The 18,753-nt window shown below is 28.1% G+C and overlaps 2 protein-coding genes across 4 annotated transcripts; one reads left to right on the top strand and one right to left on the bottom strand.

Annotated features, from left to right (window-relative positions):
- The first annotated feature begins 2,573 nt into the window (after positions 1–2,573).
- LOC119677972 (probable peroxisomal acyl-coenzyme A oxidase 1) lies at positions 2,574–11,613 on the top strand. 2 transcript variants are annotated; one of them, XM_038089565.1, is made up of 11 exons: positions 2,574–2,634; positions 2,748–3,233; positions 8,106–8,265; positions 8,325–8,422; positions 8,484–8,678; positions 8,750–8,985; positions 9,053–9,222; positions 9,280–9,786; positions 9,845–9,950; positions 10,011–10,163; positions 11,206–11,466. In XM_038089565.1, the coding sequence occupies exons 2-11, from the start codon at positions 3,107–3,109 to the stop codon at positions 11,464–11,466; spliced, it is 2,013 nt and encodes a 670-aa protein (XP_037945493.1). In that variant the 5' UTR covers positions 2,574–2,634; positions 2,748–3,106. The 2 variants fall into 2 exon arrangements, with proteins under 2 accessions (XP_037945493.1, XP_037945494.1); XM_038089566.1 differs by having other exon boundaries at positions 2,594–3,233; positions 11,206–11,613.
- Positions 11,614–12,248: 635 nt separating this feature from the next.
- Positions 12,249–16,918, bottom strand: LOC119677971 (peptidyl-alpha-hydroxyglycine alpha-amidating lyase 1-like). 2 transcript variants are annotated; one of them, XM_038089564.1, is made up of 8 exons: positions 16,701–16,917; positions 15,266–15,440; positions 14,971–15,211; positions 14,609–14,904; positions 14,343–14,549; positions 13,795–14,277; positions 12,723–12,766; positions 12,498–12,583 (listed from the first exon to the last, which is right to left on the bottom strand). In XM_038089564.1, the coding sequence occupies exons 1-7, from the start codon at positions 16,764–16,766 to the stop codon at positions 12,756–12,758; spliced, it is 1,479 nt and encodes a 492-aa protein (XP_037945492.1). In that variant the 5' UTR covers positions 16,767–16,917; the 3' UTR covers positions 12,498–12,583; positions 12,723–12,755. The 2 variants fall into 2 exon arrangements, with proteins under 2 accessions (XP_037945490.1, XP_037945492.1); XM_038089562.1 differs by lacking the exon at positions 12,723–12,766 and having other exon boundaries at positions 12,249–12,583; positions 16,701–16,918.
- Positions 16,919–18,753: the final 1,835 nt, after the last annotated feature.

The raw sequence follows: 18,753 nt of genomic DNA, 5'->3' as shown, positions 1-18,753 counted from the left end.
AAAATTGTAACGATTAAAAATATGGTATTTAAAATATTTTATATATTGTATTCTCGAACAGTGATATAACCCTAACTTATAAAAATTAGTTTCTTTTTTTATTGTATATAAAATAAAACAATTTTAAAATATTAAAAATTATTATTGTAACTACTATGTATTATTATTTTACGCCCTTTAGATATCAAGCCTGACTTTTTTTATAAATATTTAATAATAGTGCGATAAATTGTATTATACAAAATTAAATATACAGAGCCTAAAATTTGAAAATTGTCTTTGAAAATTTATTGGAATTTAGTTCAAATTATTTAAATTATTTATTTAAAAATTTAAGCAGTCTTGTGCTTTGTGATATAAAGCTAGTTAGGAAATAGTGGATTAACATAAAGGAAGTGGATTTCTCTAGCCATGGCAACGAATAATTTATTTCCTAAAAACAAAAGAGTAAGTAATTAATCTAGTGGTCCACAGTAGACGTTTTATTCTCAGAGCTAACCTGTAATAAAAATAAAATATTATTTCTAGAAATAAATAAACCTTTAGAATCGTTAATATCCTTGTAAAAAGAGGGATAATAAAACCGTCACAGGCGCTAAAAAACTTTTGAACTATTTAATTGATGCTTGAATATTAGTCAAAGTTACGAGAATTAAAGGGGAAGTGCTAATTGCTCGTGAAAGCATCTTTAAATACATTATTTTTGGCATAGTTGTAAATCATAACCTTACTTTTATGGGAAAAGATATATATATGTACTTATAGAATCCATCTTTTTGTCTTATTACATTAAAATAATTGATATGATTTCACAAATGCATTGAAGATTTATGTTAAACATAAAGATTAAAGTACATAAGAATTATAAAATATTATGTTACTGCGTGTTTCAAACCTCATCTCATTGTTTTTATCTCATTGCGTTTTTATCTCATTGTGTTTTTATCTCATTGTGATTTTATCTCATTATGTTTTTATCTCTTTGTGCATTTATCATAAATATAATCTTATAAAACCGGTTCACATTTTTGTAATGAAGTAGAAAATATTATAAATAATTAAAAAATCAAAATAGAATGGTAAATATTTAACACTAAATGATAATGACTTCTAGCAAAAACTAATAAGCAGAAAAATTTATTATTATATATGCATACAGATCTATGCATATCTATTGCTAGTACAATTTTTATATTTAATAACAAAGTTATATGATCAAATAGTCAAATACCGAAGAAAAAATTTATTAATAATTAGAGAGGTTTTTTAATAATAGTAAATTACAACAACAAAATTTTATTACTTTATTAATTGTAATTTTAGCTGACCATAGATCTGTATTGTTGTTGTAATTTACTACCGTTTAAAAATATTTTTATTAAAAAAATAGTTTCTAATAAGAAAATAGTTTCTTTCATCATAGTTAACTTTAAAATCAAATTTATAAATATTATAATAATTATTTTTTTATTTTTTTAAACATTGTTATCGACATTAATTGTTTATATATAAATTTTTTTTTTACCTCGAATTACATTCATTTTTGTTGTAATGAAATGTATAATTAAAATATGTTTTTATTCACATATGTTTTGTATTATCAGAAATGCAAAACATATGTGAGAGTTCCGATGGTTAAAGTTGAATTCTAGAGAATAAGGCAGAAACATATTTCAGGTGTTGAAAACCATGTGAATCCGCTAGCTAGACCTCTTGCTAATATGACAACTTCCTATAGACTGAAACGGAATGATAGATCCTCCATCCTGCTTTCCAAAAGATCATTCTGATTAATTCAACTTATAAGCCGTGGTATTGTACGCCTGGTAAATAATTCCCGGCTACTTATTTAGAGGCCCCTTGAAATAATTTACAAATGATTATATATATACAAGTATATTATATATATATTCTTATTTAGAGCCCCCTTGAAATAATTTACAAATGATTATATTATATATATGATTATATATATATATATATCATTGTAAAATAATTTATGTAAAATAATTTGTAATGTAATGTTATTAGTCTTTAAGACTCTAAAACTTATTGTTAGGTTTTAATTTAAAGCAGATCAATAAAGATATATTGTTAAATAAAAAAAAAATGTTTTATATTATTTAAAGTAAAATAAAACAAGAAACGTTTATATGTATTTGGTGACAAAAAAAAATACAAATTATTTTTTTGCGATCCTTTTAAAAATATGCTAATATTGTTTTTACATGATTTACACGATTTTTCTTTTAAATACTTATAAATTTATTTATTGTATTTTCTCTTACAATGAGACTAACAATAAAGTTTTAAAATCTATCTTATCACTAATTACATAATGTTACAATTTTTTATATTAATTATAAATTGTATAATATAAATACAAAGTGATTTGAATTTGTATGATGTATGTATGATGACTGGTATATTTATAATTTTCTTATATTTTGAAATGTTTATAATTTCGTATTTTAAAAATTCCCTTTGAAAATTTTTTCAACAGTCAAAATAGGGAAATTTTTACATATTTTGTTCAATGGTATGAAAATCAGCTGATTATGCTGATAAATGTAAATAAAAAAAATACATAAACAAAACAAGTTTTAAGTTAAACTCTTTCTAATTATTTAGTGAGTACGTAGAGATGAATTCAATTGCAAAATAATTTTATGTATGAAATTTAGACATAAAGTTAATAAAAAATTTTCTTCCCAAATTTACATGCTAACTGAAACATTGGATCAAAGGTCAATCGATGGTGCTAAGAAACCAATCGGAAACGAATATAAAAAAAATTTATATAGTGGCTTATCATAAATCAGATTAAATCTACTAAATACTAAAATTAGTAAAATAAGTTCAATGGAATAAAATTCTTGTTCGTTATCCGTCAGTGATTATTTTGCAAAATTGTTAAATGCGTTTGTGTTATGTACAAAGCAATTACGTCTAAACAAGTTTGCTAATATTTAATTACAAAAGTACGCTTTGTCCGTTTAGTATTCGTGGAGATTTAAGCGTGAATGGTTGAACGGCTACTTCCGAAATTTTCTTTGAATTCTGAACAATTATTGTGAAAATAAATTAAAAAATTATCGCTAAAAAAATGGTCCCAATTGATACGGTTAACCCTGATTTACAAAAAGAGCGCCATAGCGCTACTTTTAGTAGCAATGAATTTTCAGTTTGGTGGGCGGGTGGCCCAAAGAAATATGAAGAAAAAAAGAAACTGGGTGAGTGTGAAATTTTTTGAGTTTCTACATTATTATATCTAATTTTTAGAGCTACATTTAAGCTAAAAATAATATTAGCTTTCTTAAAAAAAAAACGTTAATAAGTTAAAGGGATTGAGTAATAATCTGGATAATACATGTAATTATTGCATGTGTAAACATATTGACTGTACCAGCTATTAGAAAAAAGATCTGTTGTCGGCAAGGTAATATATGTATATAACATATAATTACATTTACTTTTTACTTCTGAGTTAAGTACTTGCTTTGAAACAATTAAATGCCTACTAATATAAATAGTTTTATGTTAATAGCTTATAATTTAAATAATGACTTGCAAATTTAATAATATAAAATTAATATGTCTAATTAAAATATTATTAATTTATTAGTAGTAAGCCTAAAAATAAATAAGGAGAATATCTAATTGTTCGTTTACCAAAAGCAATTATAAAATGGTATACTTAGGCAAGAAATTAGTTACTAACGACGTTATTTCTGTTTCTAATGTCGTTTCATATATGTTATGATAAGATATAGCATGATAGATGTCAAAGACTTTAGTATACCATTCTTCTCTCTAATAATCTAAAATCATTTACAACTATTCCTTGATACAATATCCAATTTAAAAAAGTTGAATCCACTTATGAATTTATAGGTTGACAACTCCAGATTTAATCGAAAAAAGTAGTATATTATGTTAAGGCTAGTTGAGTCAGTGCACTTGAGCACTTTTACTCTCTATTAACCGCTAGGTTTCTTCATAACCACTCTCTACGCCTTGACTGAATTATTGTTTATCACTTCATCAGATTTAGCAATAATTGACCTCAAATCTGCATATCTCTTCGAGGAGCCTGTAACCCTTATGAGATTCGATAACGCCGTGTTGGTAAGCTTGTCGTAAATACCATAATTAGAGTTCCTTATTCTTTATGTATTTTTTAAAATTTCATATATTTACATGTATAAAAACACAGGTTAATTGCTCAATTTAGTAAAATGAAAATTATTGTTGTTAATATTAATTATTTATTTATTTTCATTCCAATATTTTGAATATTATTATTTCAATCTTAGAGGAACTGATATACTTGCATGAGATATATATTAAAAGACTCTTCCGGCATATTATCTTACCATACAGTTCGTGCAAAGTACAATAATAAAAGCTATATATATATCTATCGGTTAGTCTATCGATAACGTATACATTTATTATCACCTGTTGAGCATTACGAACATACGTACATGTTTATGTGTAAGACTAATTATCACATTAATATACAAATGTACTTAATGAGTATTAAGTTATAGTAGAGCTACTAGTTTCCTTATTATTAAAAAAGCAATTATATATAGTAAATTATAAGTAATAGTACAGTAGTGCTGACACACAATACATACGTGACCTACACCATGCAAGATACAAAGTTCTTAATATTTGTCTGCGACTAACATTTAAAAAATTTCTCAGTTCTAAAAATTTTATATCTAATGCCATCTATACTTGCTTTTAATAGATTTTAATATAACAATATAAATATACAATTTAATTTATTATAAATTTTTAATACATTTTGCACTGTTGTGCATTAAGAAGGGCATATTAAGTTAGTCAAGATTTTTGTAACAAAGTGGAGAAGTTACAGATTATATGTATAAACATAGATCGAATGTACAGCGAATCGATTTTTTGATATTCATTTATTTTTCTGCCTCACTATTTTGACCGAAGCACTTTCAATAAAATACAATTCGATTTCTTTGTAATTATTCAAAAATTATAAATTATTTAAATATGTGAATCGAATATCAAATGATTTTCAATAATAGCCAATAATAAATGTTCTAATTAAATGTATGTATATTGTCATGCATGTTATACGAGTACCTATGTCAGATAGGTATGTCAGTAATTCGAATAAATGCAGTTGAAACTGAGTGAGTGCTTGAATCTAAAAATAAGTCTAATATTTATAAAAACAGAGAGATTTAGTTCTCCTTGATATTGTTCCACGTATCATGGTGTGCAGTCCACAATTAGTTGTTGCTTCTGTTATGCCTCTAACTTTACAAATAACGAATTGATATTTCTAACCAACGAATTAATTTCGAATGAAGTGAATGCTTGTATCTATATGTTTATGCTAAAAGTATTTAAAAAATTCTGAGCAAATAAACAGTATGTCAACGAATATTAAACTAGCTTGTAAGCTGAAGGGGTTAATATAGATCTATTCCTTTTTATATACTCTAACAGGTTCCAATAGATCTTTGTTTCTTGTATTATTTATTTGAATATTTTAAAGTTTCTGTTATTTTGATAGCATAATTTAAATTAATACTAATTAAGACTCTATTACTTTTGTGGCTTAATTCTAATGAATTCTATTATTAGATTTGAATAGATTTGACTCACATTAATATTTGCTTGCTAGTAGCCAATAAAATAAATAAAAAAAACTTTATTTTCTATTTATTTTCTATAATGTCGTTTTGGAAAAACATTCTACTATAACGGAATAAAGTATTTTAAGCTGTTTTAAGCTGTATAATTAGTTAGTTGTGGTGGAGGGAGGAACGAGTCCTCCTCAATTAGCTACAAAAGCCTTTTTGAATTCACAAAACCTCGTAATAGTGGGTAGTAGAGAGAAAGTTAAACTAGAACCAGCTAGAGGCATTTATAAAGTCAAGAATCTGCATGAGAGACATCGCCGAGAGCGTTGAAGAAAGGGGTCTCCAGAAACTTAAGCCTAGTTCTGGCCAAACCTGGACATAGACACATCAGGTGTTCTGGTATTTTTTCTTCCACAGCTGGTAGAGACGCATTGCAGGAGATAGGGTAGGTCAAGTCTAGCTCCATGCCGTCCTATGGTGCCAGTGCCTTGTAAAGATAGATATTAAAATAGATAACTCTGATTTGCTTCTATGTATTAAGTCAGAGGTTCAACATTTGGAATAGATTGGCCAGTAGTCCTCGACCTGGCTACTGAGGCGGCAAGGTACTTATTATTATTTTATGAAGAAAAAAAATTAAAGGAAAGTTTATTTAAATATCAATTTATAAATACAAAATATAAAAACAAAACGTGAGAAAAATCTAGATTTGTTATATAATTTTTCAATGAATAAAATGAACTTCAAATTCCAATTGACTACATAGATTAGTATATAGATTATAATATATTTGATTGAGTAAAATAACTTTTCATATATTTAATCTAATTTTTATTCAATTTCAATCTCTTACGAGTATTAATATATTACTATGACTTTATAAAAAAAATTAGATTTTTTGTTTTGTAAAATATTTAGAGACCCGGTTTATTATAAATGTTGCTCCAGAGTTCAAAAGCTGTTGACTCATTTAAAATTTCGTATGTATCTGAAAATTATATACGAAGATAATAGAGAGCAAGTACTTAAGACCTTTGTACCTTGAAATTGATGCTTTTCATTTGGAATTTATCAACATTTTTACTAACCAATTTTCCAAAGAAACTTGATAGGCAATTACATTATATTTATATGTATAAATATATGTATATGTATATAGTAGTATTCATTCATAATCGCTCTATTAAATGTGCACTAATATCCGTCAGATTAAAAACAATTATACAAAATAAATTCAAATGTTGAACTTATCGCTTAAACATTTATGGTGTGCTAAATTTTAAGTACATTCAAGTTTTTTAATTCAAATATATACATAGATACATTGATTCATAGACTGATTAAAAAATAAAAACAATAATTTGTAACATTAGTTAATAAAATTATTATTATGACTGTAGTCAATATATTTAGCAATAAAAAGGAAAAATAATTGTTTAAATATTTTTTAAAAAAATAATAAAAAAAGGTAATATTTATTCTTGTCAATTGGAATGGAGAGCGATAATAGGGAAACACCCGGTTTTTCTTTCAAAATTTCTACTTAAGGTTCCATAATTTCTAATGAAATTTTGTAGGTAAAAAATAGATACGGACAATAATAACAGTAATAAAAAAAAGTCAAGTGTAAGGATGATTGAAAGAGTGAAAATGTTATATTCTGTATATATCTTTAAAAGAAATTGCACCTGTATAGGAGAGCAGCAACAATACAAACTTTTGAGTGAAGTTGTCTCTCATAAGACCCAATCTTTTATTCTAAATATTTACTTATAAAGTTGGATTGGATTTAAAAATATCGAATATAAACTTTTTGTAAAGGTTTGGGATACTATCTAGGGTCGCACGCTATAGATACACATTATGCCATTGGTTTTTCGGTCTCAGTACATCTGGTTGCAGATTAATATTGATTTCATTATGAGACATGCCTTTGTTATTTTGTTAGGTATACATTGACATCTGCAGATTTTGTAAAACACCTACTTAAACTGATATATTGTAGCTGAACATACTTATGTTAATTAACGTTTTTGAGTTCTGGAATTAAAGCACGCAGACATCAGTAGAATCTACTGATGTCAGGACGTCTATATAAAATTTCATGTGTTTGGCAGGAATCTTTAGTCCAGTGTCTTTATTTAGGTGAAATCTGGAATCTGACACCAAGATGTTCTTAGATCAGCTTAGAAGACTTCACCTGTGGATAAATCAGTAGAGGCTCGTAGTATACACTTATCCTAATAATTAAATATTATGAGTTTTCATTAGATAATAATATAATATAGTTATAGATATAAGATATTATAGCTATAAGATTTCTATTATTGGTAAGCTGAAATAAAAGCACCTTCGCCTATCGTATTCTGTTTAAAAAAAAATATCTGACTAATTTTTGAAATTCTGTTGCTAATAAAAAGAAATAAATTTATCAAAGTTACTAACTATTACCTCCAAAAATTTTTTCAGAAAAACTCTTTCTTGATGATCCGACTTTGAAGGATGATATACCAATTTCCTATATGTCACATAAGGAACTTTATGAACATAGTGTAAAAAAAGCCACCATAATCGCACAAAAAATACGTCAAATACGTAATGACGGCGAAGATAGTGTCGACGTCTATAAGTATTATAAAGATCATATATATTAATTCATGAGTAATAATAAATATTCTTCTTTTAAAGTGCTATACTTGGTGGTTCACTCGGTTCTGCTCTCATTAAGGAAGGTAACCCGATGACATTACATTTTGTAATGTTTGTACCGACAATCATGGGTCAAGGTATTCTTGTAATTATAAAATCAAATTCAGTCTCCAAATAACAATATATATTCCTCTACAGGAACCATGGACCAACAAATGGAATGGTTACCAAAAGCATGGGATTGCTCCATAATTGGTACTTATGCACAAACTGAGTTGGGTCATGGCACCTTTTTGCGTGGGTTAGAAACACGTGCTGACTATGATGCTTCTACACAAGAGTTTGTTTTGAATACTCCTACACTAACTGCCTACAAATGGTGGCCTGGTGGTTGTAAGTTTTATTAAAAATTATAAATTTTATCTTAAACCTATTTAATAGTATTTTACTTTCCTTAACTCCAGTGGGTCACACTGCAAATTATGCAATTGTTGTTGCACAACTTTATACGAAAGGTGAATTTCGTGGTTTGGCTCCGTTCATAGTGCAATTACGTGACGAGGAGACGCATGAACCATTACCTGGTATTGATGTTGGCGAAATTGGTACCAAATTGGGTATGAAATCAGTTAATAATGGTTACTTGGGTCTAAAGAACTTGCGTATTCCACTTAAAAATATGCTTATGAAAAATCAACAGGTACCATATTTGTGTAGAGTTATGAAATCAACACTAGGTTTAAAATATTAAAACATCTGATCTGCAGGTCCTTCCTGATGGCACATATGTAGCACCTAAGAATACTGTTTTAACCTATGGCACTATGATGTTCGTGCGTTGTGCTCTTATACGTGATACAGCACAAAGCTTAGCGAAAGCTTCAACAATTGCCACACGGTATTCAGCCGTGCGTCGTCAAAGTCCAATAGATCCAAAGTAAATAGATTTTATTTGCCTTTCAGATTTATTTTTTCAACTTGAATTTATTTGCAGTCTACCTGAACCCCAAATAATGGATCATACCACACAACAATTAAAACTATTCCCACAGATAGCTAAAGCAATTGTTATTAAAACTACAGGCGACAATGTATGGAATATGTATAGCAATGTGAGTGGTGAATTGGAACAGGGCATTCTTGAGCGATTGCCTGAAATGCATGCACTATCATGTTGCTTAAAGGCAATCTGCAGTGCTGATGCAGCTAGTGGTGTTGAGCTCTGTCGCTTGGCTTGTGGTGGACATGGCTATATGGATTGCTCCAACTTTCCTACCATTTATGGCATGGCTACAGCTGTGTGCACGTATGAAGGAGAAAATACTGTGATGTTATTGCAAACGGCACGCTATTTGGTTAAAGTCTACGCACAAGCTTTGAATGGCGAAAAATTGGTACCAACGGTTGCATATATTAGTGAAGCTGTAAAAGAAACAGAATTTGTCAACTTCGATGGTTCGCTACAGAGTATTGTAAAAGCCTTCGAATTTGTTGCTGCAAAGTGTGTATGCTTAGGAATTAATTTATTGATTTATTTAAAATATATAATTATTTTTCAGTAAAATACGTATTGCCTATGAACGTATGGAAAAACTCCGTAAACAAGGTTATGGACAAGAAGTAGCTGCGAATATGTGTGGCATTGAACTAACACAAGCGGCCGATGTATGTTTAATTATAATATATAAATTTGAATTATATTTTATTTACTAATAATAATTGCAGTTGCATGGACGTGCTTTCTTAGCACTTTCTGCTTACACAGAACTACTAGCGATCGCACGTGGTGTCTCCAATGCAATGGGTGATGTTTTAAAAACTATTCTAGAATTGTATTTAATCGATGCTTGTTTAAATCGAATTGGCGATTTTTTGAGAGTAAGTAATAGTTATACTCGTATTTTTAGTTAATTATTATTATTAAATGCAATAGTTCTAATAACTATTGCTATTAAAAAGTGTTAAATAGTATTAACAATGGATTATATTCCTGTAAGAATGGCCGAGTCTACGTCCTGGAACCACTCATCAATTTCGACAAATAAGTGCTGTGCACCACCCTCTAAAATCACCACAGAATTCCCGTGGGCTAGAAACAACAAAATTTTCCTCCATACCCATTTTGGTACTTCTTTAAGATCACATTTGCATTCCAACGAAGTTTTCACTAACATATGCTTTAAATTTCTAGAGGTAAAAGAAGCCTGTCCGTGTAATAGGAACTGCCCTTGCACAGTTGAGGTCATGTTATATTGGGGATAGATGTTATAAGCACATCTATCCCTAATTTATTCCCAAATTCCACCTCCACTTTTCATAACCTTGTCCATCTGTTAAGGTGTCTTAACTTAGACATAAATTTTGGATCTATTGATTTATAGTTAAGTCTTATTGAAGTGACAACGTTTCTTTACCTTAATCCTAGTTAGCTTCAATTATCACACTTACATCCCATCACTTTTTGTCTGTTTTTTCTATCAATATTAAGAATAGATGCTGATTTTTCTAACCACTTTTGTCGTGGATGTAGCTTTGCGAATGAAGAGGAAATTATACTCCACCTCATGTATTACTGCAGATTATTAGTTAGATTCAAAATTTTCCTGACCCCTTTCCTAACTAACAAAGCTGTCATGCGTTTGCATTAGGGATATCTCCAATATCATTGACTTGTCAGATTGGTTCCCTTCTACTAAAATGGAAGAGTCGCACCTTTTCAAAGGAACACTATGCATACACTAGTTTTTAGGGATTTCTATCTTTAAAGTGTTTCTTCAGGCCTGATGTATAGAGTGTGTTTCATCCATAGTCTGATTCTGGAGTTTTGGTGTACGAGGTTGTCAATACAGCCTAATTTAATCTATTAATCTAAAGCTATTTTATATTATACTAATTTCGATTTTTTTTATATATATTACAGTTTATCAACTTCAGTGGAACTGAAATAGATAATTTGGAAATACGTTTGGAGAACTGTTTGAAACAATTACGACCGAATGCAGTTGCTTTGGTGGATGGTTTCGATCTGCATGATCGTGTATTAGATTCAGCTTTGGGCGCTTCAGATGGTAATGTTTACGAACGTATATTTGAATGGGCGAAAAAGAGTCCCTTAAATACCGAATCTGTGAATAAATCATTCCATCAGCATTTGAAGCCATTTATGAAAGCTAATTTGTAAGAGAAAAGCAAATTTGTAAAAGAAAATCCAATGTCTTCAAAAGTATTCTACTTTCTCTGTAAGAGATTCCTTACATTATTAGGCAAATATTTTTAAAATAACTTTTTGTAAATGAGCATATATGCAAATATTGTTATAGTTTTAAAACTTTAGTCCACTTACATATTCTTTGTAAATATTAACTAAACATTTGATATAAATAATTTTGTGTATAGAATAAATCTGTTTATATTTTTTATATTAAATGCTTGAAGCATGTAGTATTGTTTTGTTACTTTTGTAAAAATGAGATTTTATAAATTTATTTAAATATTGGGAAATAATTTAGATAGTTAATAATATATTATATTGCATTTTGGTTGCTTGTTAATGTGTTTTTATTTTAATTGTAAAACAAAAATGTTTCTTTCCTGCATAGAAAAACATTTTTACTTTATAGAAAATACATTCTTACTTTATATAAATGATAGTTTTATTTTATTATATTATACAATAAATTTATATAAAATACAAGTTTTTTATTATACATGTCCCTGTTCTAGCTACATATTCTTCAAAATTTGGCCACTCAATAAGTATTAATTTAAAATTATTTTGGTAATTTTTATAAAGTACAGCTTTACGAAATGTATAAGTAATTAAATTTGGAAGTTTCAAACAAATTCTTATGGTTTGAAGAACTGAATTGTTATACTTAAAATAGACTTAATTTACTTATATGTTTTAAAAACAACAAAATACAAAATAGTTTGAAACATTTTTTTGCAACTATTAAACCTGAGTTGGATTATGATTGTTTTAACGAAAAAATTTTCAAAAAAATACTTGCGGCGTTGGTCCTTTTTAACATTTTGAAATTATGTTTCGTATTCTTCATATTACTTAAATATCTATTTAAATTTATTTTAATTACTAATATTTTTTTAAGCAAATTGCGCACTTGTTAGTATGCTTGTTGTGGTAGTTTCGTTCTCTTCATCGCTAGCGTTTTGATTAAGTTTTTCAAAGCCATTGTGTTTACTTCGATCTAAAAGTAAACCGCCCAATTTAAAACCTTCCGACTTTGCAGGGAAATCCCAAGCATGTCGTCGATTTTTCACACCGAATGGTAAACAACCTAAAAAATATTTCATTATTAGATATCACATAAATACACAATAAAGAAACATATAAATTGAGAGCACATATAAGCAGAAATTAAAATAAAAATATAAATTCATGCTTAAGAAAGTTGAAAATAAAAATAAACATTATACCTTGTGTTTTAAAATGAAAACTTTACTTGTACATCAATAATGTGCTAAAATAGAAAAATTAAATTAAAAAAAATTAAATCATTTGTTTCATAAATTTATTTCTTATTGATTGTATAAAAGCTGCGTTTTTGAGTTTATATATACATATAAAAATTTAAAAGTATTAAAGATTCATAAAATCAGTCAGTAAATATTAATTAAAATTAAAAATTTTGTAAAAAATATTTCGGATTTAATAGTTAAAATTCTTTTGATGCTGCCAGTTATATAAACAAAAACTTTATATCTAAGTTTTAAAATATTTTACACCTTATTAATTATATATTCAATATAAAATTTTTAGAAAAAATTCATAATAATAAAATATAATATTAAAACAATATATTCAGTTGCTAGTACAATACTGAAATTGTGATGTTATATATTATGTGATTTGAAGTTTTTTAATTTTCATTGTAATTACATATAAACTTATATTTATAAATTTTCATCACAAGCAGTTCAATTGGTTAGAACAAAGATACTAACTAATCAAATGCACAAAGTTTACAAAGGAGGAGAGAACTACTAAATCTTTAAAGATTTAAAGAAATTTACAAGCTCTTGCATAGATGGTAGAATTAAACAACAAATATTAGACTCACATAGCTGACAAAATACATTGAAATTATGATAGATTGAAATCTTTTTTATAAAAATATTTAAAATTAAACTAAAGTATACAAATACAAAAATAAAAAAAACTATCAATAAATAGCGTATTGACTTAACACATACAAATTACATAATTTTTTATACACACATATAAAATAAAACAATTTAAAATCTATTACACCATAAATCTATTACAAATAAATTGAAAAAAAAAACTTATTGAAACGGAAATAAAATATATATTACGGAACATTACATTTTAATAAAAGAACTAATAAAATTATAGATATGTTGTAAAAAAATTAAAAAAAATTATATAGTATTGTTTAGGGACAATCATCGCAAACATTTTGTGAGGACGCAACTAATTTACGATATACCAATTCACTTGGCTGTCCAACATTAAATTCTGGATTACCTCGTTTACGTCGGCGAGCAATTAGAAGTGCCAGCCCAAATGTGAATAAAGTAAATAGTAGCATTAGGCTCGCTACTAAAATTGCAGTACCGCTAGGATGTCTACCTGCTTTATTTGGCAATGTAGTGTTTTCATTTGTTGCGTTTGTGGTTTTAAATGCAGCTTTTGCAATTTCATATTCTGGCCCAACACCGGTTGTTGCTGTAGGTTTCTTAGACACAGACATTGAAGCTGTATTTGCAGCAGTTGTGTGTACAAATTTATGTATACGCGTTGGATTTAATTCCGCAACATAGATTTCGTTGCCATCTTTAGTGACTGCTACATCATGCGGATTTTCGAATTGTGAATTATTATATGGTCCAAATTTAGATACAACATCTTTTGTTTTCATATTCATTATATAGCCGCGTACTTCATTGTAGTGATTTGGATTCATACCCAATTCTGCAGTGGGTCCATTAACAATAACTAATTGGCCACCTTTAAGATATATTGATTGTTTTTAATAATTTTTAACTATATATGTTTTTTATATATATATTTACCATTAGCTGGTGTATAATCCATACTAAATAGACGATCACCAATAATTTGATTATGATATTGTGAGTGAAATGTTCCATTTACCCAAAAGAAACACTGTACACGACCGTTTTCTCTATCAGCAGTACAGATTAGTTCTTGTTCTGGCACTAATGTGAGCGCATGTGGTATTGCAAAAAAGTTCTTAGGAGCGAACTCATACGAATCACCTTTGGAATGAATTAATATATTAATTGTTTTGTATTAGTGCACTTACAAAAAATATTACCTGCAAACGAATTTTGACCCCATTTATTTATCATTTCACCATTTGGCGCATATTTAAGTATGCGTGCGTTACAATAACCATCCGCAACAAAGAAATCACCATTTTCTAATACAGCAATTGAGGTGGGTTTGCAAAATTTCGAATTACCATTACCGGGTGTAAAAGCTGTTCCTAAAATCATTAAGGGTTTATCATTTGAACCGGCTGGTCCAAATTTAAAAACTTGATGTAATGCTACATCAGTTACCCAAACGTTATTCTCATGATCAACTGTTAGTCCATGTGGCATATAAAATCTATAACAAAGGTAGAATGTAAATGAATTATATTTATATAGTTTATTATAGAGTGTAATAGCTTACAATTTCCGTCCCCATTCATAGACTAATTTTCCACTTTGTCTATCAAATGCTAAAACAGTGCTATTTATTATAGGGCCTTTACGCTTTTGTTGAAATATATTTGCATTGTCGAAAGTGTCCTGATCCCAAACACGATCGACTCGGTGGAATATAACTACGTTACCATCCTTATCAAAACTTACAGCAGTTACAGAACCAAGATGTATATTTGTTTCAGGCCAGGAACTTTGGTGTACATAAGCTGAAAATTATGTTATAGTAATACTTTAAAGAAAGTAAGTTTAATTGTTCTTACAAGTGTTTAGTTTTGCAATTTCTTCTTTTACGTTTATCTTCTCTGATTTAAGCTTTAAGGCTTGCGGCCAAGTCACATCGGCACTACTCCCCTGCATAATTTGTTGAAAGCGTTTATTTACATTACGTGTTTCCTCATCTGGAGCAAGTGGAAGATATCTTTGCGGACTAGGATGCTAAAATATAAATATTTATAAAAAAAGAAGTCAATCCATATAAACTATACATAGATTATTAAGAGAAATGCAATTATTATTTAGTTAATACTATATAAGATAGAAAATATTATGGTTCCAAGAACGACCGTCAATTTCGACTATCAAGTGTCGTTCAACAGACTCTAAAGGGATTTTGCAAGCAGATCTCAGCGGGTTACTAAAACAGCACCAACAGATGACATATACTATAAGAACTTCCAAAAATCGGCAGGGTCTACGCCTCGGAATCACTCTTCGAGTTCGACCACGAAATGTCGTTTAACACAACAATAACAACAATAGAAGATCTCATATACCATAAGAACTTCCAAGAACGGCAGGGTCTACGTCTCGACGTCATCCGTTTAGCTCGACGACGAAGTACCGTTTAAAACTTCTTTGAATAATTTTAAACGGAGGAGGAGTGCCGTTCAAAGTGGACTATACACGCAGGTCTTTGAGGGCTACAACAACCATTAGAACAACATATATATTTGAATAGATTGCATTGTTCAGAGCAAACTAAATTCAGCATTTGATTAAAGCGAATAAAACTTTGTTTACAAACTTTTTATCAAAGTACATTTAACTTTTGTTAAAAAATAATGGAATCAGTTGAATATAAATTGTTTCATCTATCAAAAAATCAAATATGTGGTGATTTTCGAGGTATTTAATTAAAAATGTTTACTAGTCTTAATTTCGATTAATTTAGTTATAATATCAAAACAAAATTAATTTATTATTTTTAACCTAGATGTGTGTCAGCGGAGGGGAGCTACCGTTTGGATATTAGTTATACATCGTAAGAACAGACATTTTTAGAATGCATATTCATTAATTTTATAAAACATATGTGTAACAAAAGTATGCAGCTTTAGCCAAGCCAAAGCAAACATATTTTTTTTGTTTATTTTGTCATCAGTTAATACACCTGTTACATTATGACAATTATTACACCCACTCATTCAAATATGTATACTTAATAAATTTACTGCCGCTCAATGACGTCTGCGTATCAAACATTTATTTAGAGAATAATTTTGTTTGAATACGTCACAATATATAATCAATACATACAAATTTAATTCAACATTTTCAGTGTTTGTAGAATTAGCGTAAGCCAAAAACTGAACATATGGAAGAATTATTCGAGTAATATACTTTTATTTAGTGCACATAATTAGATGCTTGTATATATGGTTAAATTTTGTTTAAAAAGAAATAGACGATGTTTACCTCATTTGTCCTGGCAGTTATAATACAAAAAACACTAAACAGGAACCAGGTATATCCAGCCAACATATTTTTAACAGTTTAAGTACAAATTGCTCTATATCTTCTTAAAAAAAATAGCTACTGCTATATTATCAATTGAATTAGACACTTCACCAAACAAACTTTTCTGCATCAAACATCAGCCAATTCGTGGCATAACAAAAATGTCAGCTGGCATGATGGCGTTGCCAGCTATAAAGATGAAACTAATAGTGCTACCAGGTGTTGAACATTTTTATGCAGTAATAGAAAAAAATAATGAACTAAATATGATGCTTCACAATTAAGCATCATTGTATACCATTTTGTAAATATTAGTGAAAAAAGCATGTATGTTTGCATTTTTACAATGCTAGATCGTTGCTATAAAGATATCAATATATTTTAAAATTTTATACAGCATATATTAACATATTATGTATGAATGGTAGACAATCATCCACGGTACAATAAATGTTTTAGAACGTGTTCCGCTTATGTTACTTTATATTATGTTAAAATTTAGATTTAACGAACTTCCATAGTATAGTTTTATAAGGATTTTGTGTATAAAATGACTCATATTGCTGCATATACATCGAGTTAGGTACAACAATCTAAACATAGCATTACCTTGGTTGTATTATATTTCCTAAATAAATATGTTAATAAAGTATAAAATTAATTTATATACATATATTTTTATTTGCAGCTGGTGTATAATTGAAGGGGTTAGTATACACCACATATATGAGAAATGCTGTATGATGGCGCTGAACTGTAAAAAAACCCTAAAACATTAGTTACTTTATCTATTTGTAAATGTGTATTAATCAATTGATAAGTTCGACAAATGTTAACATAAGAAAAAGAACAATAAGTCAAATATTCAAAAACTTGTATTGATGGGTCTTCCGAAAACGTAATTTGCTGATGTATTTCAAAATTTCTAAATTGCTTCCTATTTTGATTTTTTTTGGATAATCAAATAATCACTGAAACTTAAAAAAAATTGTTTGTGATTTTGAAAATTTATAAAACCTGTCTTGCGAATGATCTTTACATTTGCTAGTTTGCAAATTGTTTTTGGCTCATGAATGCGGCTATAGAGATATTGACATATTGACATTTAAGTGTACTGTTGAAGTTGTGAGTTGCTTTATTTACTTTTACGTTATAATTTTGATTTTTTGTGATAATAGCTAATTTGTCTTTCGCTTACTTGGGAATATTTAATAACTACTAATGTATTTATAAAATATTTTTTTAAATTTATTTCCTAATTATTGTTTACATATACGAACTAAGCCATACCATGTGGTTTTCGTAGTGCAAAATTTTGTTACTGTATTTTTATTATTAGTTTTATATATTATTTATTTTAAAAATGTGTTAAGGGAAAAACCCTTTTGTTGCATCATCTAAAACCAACGAAAAGAGAGATAAATAATATTTACACAATAACAATTTATAAAATATTAAATAATAGAACAAAAAAAAATTGGTCATAATACCTTTTTTTTATTAATTGATAATCATATATAAAAAATTTAGTTTTACATTTCAATAATGTTATTACGTTATATAACGTTAGAATTAATGAACTAAAAGGGAGTTTTGAACGTAGAAGTTATTCAATATTCATCAGTCGAGCACTTTTTGACAATATATACATACCATAAATATCTAGATAAGTTAATACAAAATGTCAGTAAACGTCAAGGAAAAATACAGCCGCTGTATACAATTGTCAAATAAAAGCCTTTGCAATTTTATTCTTGTACTTGTACTGCATTAGTTTTTGTAATTACCTGTTGTGACAAATATTTTGTGTGCAAATAGTTTTTAAAAGTAAGAAATGGATTCTACTGGTATAAATTTACATCCTAATTGGCGTGCACTAGCAACAATTCATATTCCTTTAAAACGATTTATACAGGAAGGTAAACAATATAACGAAAATAACTTGACTTCAGACACCCCACAGAAATATAATATTGAACATAATTTTGATGGCGAAGAAGTTAAACAATTT

Source organism: Teleopsis dalmanni, chromosome 2 (assembly GCF_002237135.1).
Source record: "Teleopsis dalmanni isolate 2A chromosome 2, ASM223713v2, whole genome shotgun sequence".
Lineage (NCBI taxonomy): Eukaryota > Metazoa > Arthropoda > Insecta > Diptera > Diopsidae > Teleopsis > Teleopsis dalmanni.
The sequence above is the reverse complement of the archived record's forward strand: the minus strand, read 5'-3'. Positions and strand labels throughout refer to the sequence as shown.

What these genes read in the sequence shown, in the direction of transcription:
- LOC119677971 (XM_038089562.1), bottom strand. Translation starts at nt 16,766, where the DNA reads ATGTTGGCTGGATATACCTGGTTCCTGTTTAGTGTTTTTTGTATTATA. An exon ending in TATGAATGGGGACGGAAATT is followed by an intron (nt 14,905 to 14,970) that starts GTAAGCTATTAC and finishes CCTTTGTTATAG; the next exon opens with ATTTTATATGCCACATGGAC. An exon ending in GGATTATACACCAGCTAATG is followed by an intron (nt 14,278 to 14,342) that starts GTAAATATATAT and finishes TATATCTTAAAG; the next exon opens with GTGGCCAATTAGTTATTGTT.
- LOC119677972 (XM_038089566.1), top strand. Translation starts at nt 3,107, where the DNA reads ATGGTCCCAATTGATACGGTTAACCCTGATTTACAAAAAGAGCGCCAT. An exon ending in CAAAGTCCAATAGATCCAAA is followed by an intron (nt 9,223 to 9,279) that starts GTAAATAGATTT and finishes ATTTATTTGCAG; the next exon opens with TCTACCTGAACCCCAAATAA. An exon ending in GAATTGGCGATTTTTTGAGA is followed by an intron (nt 10,164 to 11,205) that starts GTAAGTAATAGT and finishes TATATATTACAG; the next exon opens with TTTATCAACTTCAGTGGAAC.